The sequence below is a fragment of the Aspergillus oryzae genome, chromosome 1, assembly GCF_000184455.2.
Source record: "Aspergillus oryzae RIB40 DNA, chromosome 1".
In the NCBI taxonomy this organism is placed as follows: Eukaryota; Fungi; Ascomycota; class Eurotiomycetes; order Eurotiales; family Aspergillaceae; genus Aspergillus; species Aspergillus oryzae.
The window spans coordinates 3,884,888-3,895,433 of NC_036435.1; the positions used below are offsets into that span (position 1 = coordinate 3,884,888).

Below are 10,546 nucleotides of genomic sequence, written 5' to 3' on the forward strand. Positions count from 1 at the left end.
GCAGGGATGTAGCTATCCTAAGCAATACGCTATGGCGAATCACCAGAAGGACAACCGGGAAGATGGTAATTGAGCTCTAGTTCTCGACTCGTTCCTCTAGTTCCTCGGTCTCTAATGCCTCAAGCCACATTCCTGGCTCTTATGGCAGCACATCCTGTTCTGGCTCCTCCCGACTTGGCTAAGTACACTTTCTAAACCTTAACCACCCATCAAGGATGAAAGTTTCGGACTGAACCAAGAACCCAATACCTTGAACCCGACCTGGTCTGGCAAGATTCAGGTTTTGTCCTGGGCAGTGATGTGTCTTTTTCTATAAACAAGTAATGCCAACATATCATTACTTAAAAGACGTTGCGTACCAGGTCACTAGCTACACGTCCAAAAGGTCGACATAAGATATTGAGCAGCTGATTATATATATGAGTTACATTGCCAAATCACCCACTGAACAAACCTAAAACCGCCAATACAGTCAACATGGCCACCGCAGTTGGAAATCGTCTACTTCCCCATGTTGTGGACAATGACGCCGAAACCAACCCTAATGGCACCTTCGGTCTGATACTAAAAGACAACAACATTCCAAATCAATGGATACCACTCACCAAAAGACAACTAGCCCAAGCAGTGAACCATGTTGCCTGGTGGTTCGAGCAGACAGTTACTGAGCACTGCGACACGACGACAGTTGCTTACATGGGCCCAAACGATATCCGCTACGTGATATGTGCTATTGCTCTCGCAAAAGTGGGCTATAAGGTTAATAGCCAGCACGTCATTATAAAAAGCATCCCACACTGACAGACATAGACATTCCTCCCATCCACACGCAACTCCGCCGAAGCAAATGCGCATCTCCTCCGTGCTGTCGGTTGTAAATGTCTTCTATGGGGTGGTCAATCTCAATCAGCACACGGACAAGCCCTCGTACCGGATTTACAAGTCTGGAGATTTCCGTCCCTTGATGATCTTTTGACTAGTAGCGTTTCCCACTACCCGTACCACAAAACATATCAAGAAGCTGAAGATGAAACCTTCGTGATCTTGCACTCCTCCGGGACAACAGGTATGCATCTAACACTTCATTCTATGTAAATAATACTAACCAACGGAACCCAGGAAACCCGAAACCCGTCCCATTGACACATGGATATCTCTCCGTGTTGGACAGAGGCACACCACCCGGTACACCCTCGGACTGTATATGTGGACTATGGAACTGCGTAGAAAAAGGAGACTCAATGTTCGGAATGAGTCCTCTCTTCCATATAGCCGGGTTTACCACAATCATAGACGCCATTTTCCATGGCCACCAGATAATCCACTACTCCTCCAAGCCGGACATCGATTCCGTACTCGACGCACTATCGACACTTCGTCCACGAGGCGCAGTCATCCCACCATCTCTACTACAAGACATGAGCAGGACACCACAGGCACTCAAGGCGCTCTCAAAGATCGAGTACGTGATCTTTGCCGGCGGGCCACTTTCCGCCGAGGCCGGTGATACAATCTCTAAATATTGCAAGCTGATCCCTTGCATCGGATCCACGGAGTTGGGACACATCCCGCCGACAAAATCGAAGGCGACACCTGAGGACTGGAAATATTACCAATGGCCCTATTACCCAGATATACATATGGAGCTACACGAGGAGGGTTTATATGAGATGGTCATTCGTCGATCACCGGATAGCCGTCTGCTTCATGGGGTCTTTCATGTTTTCCCCGAGCTGCAGGAATGGAGGACCAAGGATCTGTTTTCGAAACATCCCACGGAAGGTGGATTGTGGCGGTTTGAAAGCAGAACAGATGATATAATCGTCCTTGGGAATGGAGAAAAGGTTAATCCTATTGAGATGGAGGCGGCCATCGAAGGTCATGATCTCGTGCGTAACGCTATGATCGCTGGCCGGGGGATGACTGAATGTGTGCTTTTAGTGGAACCGGACTGGGACAAGTTTGGGGACCGGGACCTGGATGATGGTTTTATCGATGAGATCTGGGATAGTGTTGAGGCTGCGAATAAGCAGGGGCCGGGGTATGCTTACATTGAGAAGGATAGAATTGGAATAGCGAGCCGTGAGAAACCGTTTCAAATGAATGCTAAAGGGACACTGAGACGTGCGTTGGTCTGCAAGGACTATGAATCTGAGATATCGGCCTTGGGGGATGATGACCCTCTGAACCCAGTGGGATCTTCGAGTGATGCCTTTCAGGGTGATGATGTGCAGACTTTCATACGGCAGGTAGTGTCTTCTGTTTCCCCGAATCTCGAACTCGAGGAAGACACGGACTTCTTTGCGACTGGGTTGGACTCACTGCAGGTGATTCGAATGGCTCGGATCGTTACCCGGGGCATCAGTATGGGTTCGAAAGAGAGTCGTGGGATACATATTGATCCCCAAGTAATTTACAGATACTGCACTATCAAGAGCCTTAGCGCATATCTGTCGAATGCTATAGAAGGAAACGTCAGTAACGGTGAAGCAGAAGACAAAGTCGAAGACGTGCAAGCGACGTTGAAACATATCACGAACAAATACACTGCCTCACTTCCAAAGATAGAGCACAAAGCTCTACAGGTTCCTTCTCAGTTCAATATTATACTCACAGGATCAACCGGCTCACTCGGAAGCTATCTCCTTGACGTACTATTATCAGAACCTTCGATTAAGAAAGTCTACTGCCTAAACAGATCATCCGACGCCTTCGAAAGACAGAGGTCCTCATTCCACGACAGACAACTAAATGTGAAAGCATTATTATCACCCAAAGCCGAATTTCTCACAACAAACCTCGATGATAAAACCCTAGGCTTATCCCAAAGCAAATACGCCGAACTCCTGAATAAAACAGACGCCATCGTGCACAACGCCTGGAAAGTAGACTTCAATTTATCCGTACACTCATTCGAGAAAGATAACATACGCGGCACGCGGAACCTACTGGACCTATGCATATCCAGCCGAAAAACAGTGCATATGTACTTTGTGTCCTCAATTGCCACGACATCCGGCTGGGATCCATCGAGGGGAAAGATCCCAGAGGATATTCTACCTAATACGGTCGAGCCTCCGTTACAAGGGTATGGCCAATCGAAGTACGTAGCCGAGAATATCTGTTTGGCTGCATCTACTCGTTCTGGTGTTCCGGTAACTATCTTGCGAGTCGGGCAAGTTGCGGGACCAACAACAAAGTCTGGGGGATATTGGAATCCGGACGAGTGGTTTCCTTCTTTGGTCTTTACCTCGAAGTCGATGGGTTCTATACCTGAGTCGTTGGGTATGCCGGTTGAGTGGATTCCTGTTGTAAGTAACCTCTATCTTTGAACTGCATTCACTAACAGGTGCAGAATACACTGGCCCAGGTCGTTCTAGAAATCATTCAATGCGGTCAAGATGGTGAGAAAAGTATCCCTGCAAGTGTCATAAATCTAGTCAATCCGACAAGAACAACCTAGGCTACACTTTTACCAACAATTCAGAGGCGCATCGGAGCAAATCCCGTTAGTCTACGGGGCTGGGTTCGGGCACTTGGCGAAACAGATGCTGCCATTGTTGAGGACAGGCCAGCCTACAAGCTTCTGAGCTTCTACGAGCGGCTAGCCCGCAGCAATGGTGATGATAGCTTTCCGCAGTTTGAAACAAACAAGGCCAGCGCAGCGAGCCCCACATTTCGAGCTCTTGGTCCCATTGATTCTAGCTTGGTGCAGACATGGCTGGACCAGTGGGTACTATAAACAACCTCTGTATAGAAAGGAAATATGATTAAATCAACGAAGGAGTAAATAAAAAGAAAAACAAAAGAAATGTCATAGAAAAGGAAAGTCCAGTAAAGAACGAAAAGTAACCAGTCAAGGCCCATACCATCTCCCATATTATCGAACCTCATTTATACTCCATCCCCGGCGTCATCTGATACCCCAACTCAGCTCTCGTCCGCAACTCAGCCTCCTTCTCCTCCTGAACCAGAGCGCAACAAGAACAGAAAAACGTCGCACAGCAATCCCCACAACAACTGCCCTTGATACCGTAGCGTTCGCGCATCTCACCGCGTCTGATAGTCTGGATGATCCAATGGGAGTAGATGAGGGCGAGACCTGTGAAAATCGTGCACTTTACCGCTCGTCAGCAGGTGTCTTTTTTTTGTTTGAAGTCTCGGATTGACTTACGTCTGCGTTGCAATAGCTAAAACCGTTCAAGGTAGCATCGTGGTTCCTGGCTTGGGTTTTGCCGAATGTCAGGCATGGAAGACACCAGCTCATCAGGCCTAGAGGTTTGGAAAGATCCCATGTTTTAGTGGGTAATGTCCTGTTTCGAGGGAGTGTTGGCGGTGTCTGTCTTACATAGTGAGCCTGGGTCGCAACAGTCGAAGAGGGAATAGTTCCAGTCCGGGTTCTGCGTGATATCTCGCGAATGACTCGGGTTGGCTTGTGAGTATGTCGGGGGTCCATGAGGCCAGGAGCGGTAGATTTTGTCTGTTGCTTCGGGCATTTTGCAATGGCGCAGCTGGATTGGATAGCAGATATAAGCGAGTGTAATGAGAGCGATAAAATTCTTATTACTCTGTGGTAAAGAGTGTGGTAGTCTGAGGTTAATATTTTCAGGAGATCAGGTAGGAGTGTAGAAGGTCCGGTTATATAGGTTGAGTTCTTTGGCCGGGGAAAATAGAAAACGAATCTGCGTGTGTCCCTCTTTGAGCCTGGGCACCACGGGGGTTTAAATATCAACAGAATGACTGAAATCTCTATTCAGCCACTTCGCTCCTTTTTAGGATCATAACCTTCCGTTTTACCTCATGGAAGGTTCATAGGGCTATGTTACCCACTTCCAAAAAGGGAAGTCCGCGTTCGTATTCCAGAAATGTGGGTCTTTGGCCAATGGCAGAGCAGCAAGTGAAGGATATTGACCCTCATGTGGATCCTTTTCAGGAAACCCTAATTTTTATAGTAGGACAGCATACATAGGACAGGGTGGCTCGCCATAAGGATCTGCAGCTGCATGGTTCAAAAGGTTTTAGTGTGGATACCATTAAGTACAATTGTTGCGAGGTTCAACCTATCGGTCTTGTCTTACCTCGAGTTATGTTCACACTGGTTTCATGCTCTCTCGTACTAAATAAGAATTTGCTCCTCGGACTTCAAGCTGGAAACGGAAGTTTACGTTCGTATGGTGGCAATTACGAAAGAGCTCAAACGTGGAACCAAAGTTGCCTTGACATTATGGGTATGTAAATATCGCGTCTGCAAGATCTCCATCCTTGGATTCGCATATTAACGCTTCGGCGGTAATACTAGGGACATAGTCTATGACGAGGAATAACGTACAAAGTGTGCAAGTGCGTCCTTTCACTCAGTCATGGTCGCCCCTGCTCTTTTCCTGTGCCAAGATCCAGAAGCACTGAAGAAAGATGAAGACGAAAAGAATCATTCAGATGAGGAAAAAAAAAAAAAAGAAATTCAAAAAACTTACCCAGCAGCTACTAATCCCCAGCAGATACCGGGAGATCAATAGCACTGTCTAGGGAAATCCCCGACCAGGGATTTATTACTACGATCGAATCCGCCTCCTGACGTCCTTCTCCCCGGCTGCTGGAAAGGATGCCAGGAGGCGGATTCGAACGGAGACCGCTGCACCATCCGGGCCTATATTACTATTAGCGTTGTGCCCTAAAACCATCAGGGAGAAGAGTGTTACCCAATCAGGAAGGTGTGACGTCTGCAGGCCACTGGACCAGGAGGGACTGAATCATTATTGCTCGTGTGTTGGTGCATCGATGTCATGTTTATGTATTAGTGATAGACGCATTTATGAGATATCTCTCATGCATGGATATGTTGATAGACACAAACTGTTCTGAAGGGCAAATGGCCTTCTAGGCTTTGGATGCCACGCAGTGCATAGGCCACTGGATATATTGCTGGTGGTAGACGTCGAGGTTACGGTGAATGCCGATGAGAATGTGTCTAGGCCAATCTTGAAGAAACCAATTCCAGGTGAGCTCATCCAACAAGAGGACGAAATAAGAGAATATCACCAATGCCGGCTGGTGTCGCTGTCTAAGTCCAAACATGAACGCGTTTGGCAGTCTATAGAGCCAGCCGAATATGCATGGTGATAGAAGTGCAGTCGTTACGGGCGAAAAGGGGCTATAGACAGCATCGTAGCACTCGTGAAGTCGTTCGAACACCGTACGATAAACTGGATTAAGCGTACCTTCCCTGACAAGCTCGGATTCTATAAGATGCCGCAACTGGTCCATCCAATACCCATATTCAGAAGCGATAGTTGAGCTTCTGACGGGGCCTGTGGTTTCTGCGGCCGGATCTGACTCGGAGCCTGATTCCCCTTCATCGCCCTTTAGAACTACATCTGGTGAAAACAACTTGCTGCTTATCTCCAATACTGTCCGGACACCGATGAACAAGGATAGAAGGCCGTCTTGACCATCCTCTCGAAAAGCCATGTACTCGCCTGGTCGCGGACCCATGGCGAGTGAGCAGACGAAGATGTGAACAGCGGCGGTATAAATTGCATGGCAGTTCTCTTTATTCAGCCGTGGCACTGCCGCTGCCACTTCGCGAATGGCGATGTTATAGTGTCGCTCAGCTACCACATGATAATCTCTCCCTTGGATAGCAGACTGTTGCAGCTTCATGATTTCTGGACGCCGTGCTAACTGAAAGCCCGAACCAGCAAGTAGGAGGCGTAGTACGTACGGGAAAGAAAACCCAAGACGAGAAAGTTGATTTTGTTGCATTCGCATTGCACTGTGATGCTCTGATTCGTCATAGTCTGTTGGATTTAGGAAGTTATGGAAGAGCTCCATGTCGATGATAGTAAACTCAAAAGGTCGACAGGACAAGGTCGGAAAAATTCGCTCCGATGAGGAACATTGGAGTAGTTGTGCTGATATGGACTTGCGAGTTCTGTGTGCACGCTTCGGTGGCCTGAAGTTGGTTTGATATGAAGAGATAAATGTTTGGTGGCGCTTAGTTGACACCTTCCTAGGCGCTGTCGCCGCTGGCTGCCCTTTCGCGTTTTCTGATGCTGTGGATACGCTGGAACTCGATTCCTCAAGCTGATAGTCACACTGCACGGAGTGGCGCAGACAGCCACTGCACGCTGGCCTAATTTCATCGCACTGAGTACAATTGTTAATTAACGGGCATAACAGTAATTGCCGAGAGAGTACCTACTTTGATCCTGCGGCGTTTACAGTTGCCACATCCAAGGCGTGATTTCCGATGCGATCTACGAGATCCCTTAGCTGACCCGTAGGGAAGCATATTAAGTTGCGTCTTCTCCTTGAGTAAAGGAATGTCTATCACCGATTCGCCGGATAGGGCTGAAAATAAGGATAGCAGTCGTGGCTGAAAATTGTCGCCAATACTTCGGAGAAATTCTTGTGGCCTTATTCAGGGGCTCACTCAGCATTTTCCGCCTCTGCGATTGGGCTTGGCGAGCCAAAGACCCATCCATAACCCTTATAACCCTTACAACAACCATGGAAAGAAAGGGAAAAGAGATAAATAGGTTTTAAATATCCTTCGACTGCAGAACACAAACTGTCAATCACGGAAGCACCCCGAGCTAGATATGTGCAGGGGAGAAGACAACCCTGGGAATACTGGTCCTTCTAGCATTTGCTGCCATAGTATTGCATCCCAGTAGCCATCTACCCCGTCGCCCATACCCTCCAAAGCAACTTGATCAAATGTGAATTCGGTCGCTGCTTGATTAGGGTCAGGCTGCTGTGTAGGATAGGCAAACTTTCTTCCTGGTTCTGTCGAATTTGAGCTAGCAGAAGCTGAGGGGTAGTGTGTATTCTTGTCAACCACTGTAAGATGGTGCATCGTTGAGCTTGGATGGTTTCGCAGTCTCTGTTCCGGCCCTCGTACGTCTTGATGCTTTTCCAGCCATGATATCATACTGCCTATGACCCTCTTGTTATTCGCCCAGACATCATTACCACTTGAGAGCTCCCCATGTTTTTCGATTGCCGCCCGCGCGATTCCATGAATTCTTCGCCCAAACGCAGTTGTTCTTTCCCACTCCAGGTCGGACAACAAGAGGACCTTTGAGAGCACTAATAGCGCATACCAGAGATAGGTGTAGAAGGATAGAGGAAGCTGAATCGCAATTTCTGGTAAGGCCTCCAGGAAGGAGGTAATGAAGCTCTCTGAAGATGTAATGAGGTTTTCAAGTTGCTCCATTTCATCAAGAAGGAACACATTGTTTCTGTGGTAGACTATCTGTCCAAGAACGATGACTGGTTTTACTTTGACTTCGAATACATACCCATCTATTTTGGACCTGTGATTAACAACTGGCAACGAGTCTCTGAGGGTTGAATAGATTATGCAACTAGGTAACTCACATGTGTCGCTTCCGTGCTGTCGAGCTTCATCTTTAACACCTTGAAATAAAGTAAATTCTTTGTCAAGCTCCCGGATACCTACCTCTAATCTCCCCCGTCCATGTAAGAGTGGATTCGTATAGCTGTGAACATTGCCGTCAAATACCTCTGCGCTTTTTCGAGCTAGCAACCGCACGTCTATATATATTTTCAGATGTTGATCTGATGGAAACTCTGAGTTCTTCCTTAAATCATCGTAGCATTGACCAATCCAATCGGTATGTTCCATGAACAACTGCTGTCGAAAAAGCGACGATCTTATTGTGATGTCAGTGAGTTCGAGTAAACAATACGTTGATTCCTTACACAGAGCACAAATAGAACGTTCCCAGGAGAGCCCTCTTCCCAGCGGCCGAATGGTTTGCCACTAGCTGATGCGCACTGCTCGGCCTACCCAAGCTGGCTGCGATGTTCCCCATAGTGAAATTGGGTTGTCGATCAAGCCCAAGGTCAGCAACCATTGTGACGGTCAGTTGAAGGAACAGGTACATGTGCGGCAACATTGACTCCCAATGATAGTGGTACCACGCTGTGTAGACAAGAAGGCCTAAAAGTAGATCTATGTTCCGTTCGTTGTTCATAATGATACGGGTACTGATGTTCCGCTTCACTTCATGGTTTAAATCCTTTTGTAATGCTGGTCTATCTTCCGTACTGACAGTCATGATAGCCACAAATAAGAAGGGATATTCCTGGCGGAGACTGATTGCATTCATCGAGTCGGGGATGATTACAAACGGAAACTGTGGCATTTTGACCATGCGAAACTTGTCCAAGAGTCGATTACAATGCGCCAAGGTGAGAATGCCGATAGTCAACAAGTCGCCGGGCTCACCCAAGTCAGGTCGTGGAGAGATGGACTTCGTGTGTTCAATTGGCCCATTATGTTGCTGCAGAGCATGTGGCACTGCCTCATCTCCGAACATGCCATGTCCAGGAGCTGCCTCGTCCTGCGGCTTCAGTCAGTCAAGTTTGCCTACTCACACATAGCAAAAAGTCAACTTACCCTTTTCGTGAGTTGATCGCGAAGCTCATTGATCTGGTCCTGAAGCTCATCGATCCGGCTTTTTCTACCTGGGTTGTTCGGCAAAGTGCTCGGGAAAACACAAGGACGGCCCAATCGAGAGCACCGTTGACACTCTTTGTCATTGCCTTGTGTAGAACATTTGACTTTTAGTTCAATGCATCGGAAGCACGCATGACGTCTTGACGATTGTCGTCTACTCATGTTGAAGTAGGATATCCATTCCCCTGGAAGCAGAAGAGCGACCGTCGATGTCGTTGAGGGTCGGAGAGTCGGAATCGGAATCGGATCCGGAGTCGGGGTTGAACACGTGCCAGATCAGGTGCATTCGCCATTCTCTGTACAAGTAGGGTTAATGTAGCATTGCTGGCATCTTATTATCTGTGGTCAAAAGCCATTTCAAAGTGGATCGTGAGCTAAGACTGAAGTACATTAAGTTATACTTGATGGCTATAGAAATTCGACTAGACTCAATTCGGAAATATAATTATCCACATAGTTGCCCTTATGTTCTCGGAATCTCTGGGACGGATTTCTTGCGTTATCCTCCATGAAAGATCCAGTTTGAAGTCATATTCAATCTTACTTCGTGTTCCCTGTACACTCACGAGGCGACGAAAGCCCAGGACATCTCAGCAGTTGGTGTTAATCCAGCAAGATCCAGTAATTTCTAAAGTGGAGCGACCGAGCACCGAGCACCAAGCAGTTAAGGGGATCCCACGTCAACAGGAGGTTCACAACTACGACAACCCCTTGATATCCCCCAAGAGCTACTGCCAAGTCCTGCAACAGTCAACCTGACTTCATTCAGCCCCTTATCAGGTAGTATCCATTACCCTACTTGAATAAACAGGCATTTCGGTGGTTAATATATTTAGAACACAGCTAAAAGGGACTAGGTCTCCACACCTTGACAGCTCAACCAACCACATCCGAAGAAACCTGAACCACAGAGTTGGGAGAAGAGGATAAAAGCTTGGCCAAAAGTAAAGGAAAAGAGAATGTCGATCGCAATCATATCGTTAATGAGTGGTCAAGGTGCCGTCGCTCTTTGGTCAGTGATGCCTCATTTCCCCACCAGACCGTTCGAACACCCGTTCA

The 10,546-nt window shown here is 47.5% G+C and overlaps 3 protein-coding genes across 3 annotated transcripts; 1 reads left to right on the top strand and 2 right to left on the bottom strand.

The window, feature by feature from the left end:
* Nucleotides 1-477: 477 nt before the first annotated feature.
* AO090005000952 (uncharacterized protein) lies at nt 478-3,513 on the top strand (the record flags this gene model as incomplete). The annotated part of the gene is made up of 5 exons (XM_023233863.1): nt 478-774; nt 811-1,066; nt 1,120-3,311; nt 3,350-3,404; nt 3,464-3,513. The coding sequence occupies 5 exons, from the start codon at nt 478-480 to the stop codon at nt 3,511-3,513; spliced, it is 2,850 nt and encodes a 949-aa protein (XP_023089170.1).
* Nucleotides 3,514-3,890: 377 nt separating this feature from the next.
* On the bottom strand, nt 3,891-4,496 carry AO090005000951 (PLAC8 family protein; the record flags this gene model as incomplete). Its single annotated transcript, XM_001817898.1, has 3 exons — nt 3,891-4,118; nt 4,175-4,272; nt 4,349-4,496. The coding sequence occupies 3 exons, from the start codon at nt 4,494-4,496 to the stop codon at nt 3,891-3,893; spliced, it is 474 nt and encodes a 157-aa protein (XP_001817950.1).
* Nucleotides 4,497-5,877: 1,381 nt separating this feature from the next.
* AO090005000949 (uncharacterized protein) lies at nt 5,878-6,660 on the bottom strand (the record flags this gene model as incomplete). The annotated part of the gene is made up of 1 exon (XM_001817897.3): nt 5,878-6,660. One exon carries the CDS (start codon nt 6,658-6,660, stop codon nt 5,878-5,880), a length of 783 nt encoding a protein of 260 aa, XP_001817949.3.
* Nucleotides 6,661-10,546: the final 3,886 nt, after the last annotated feature.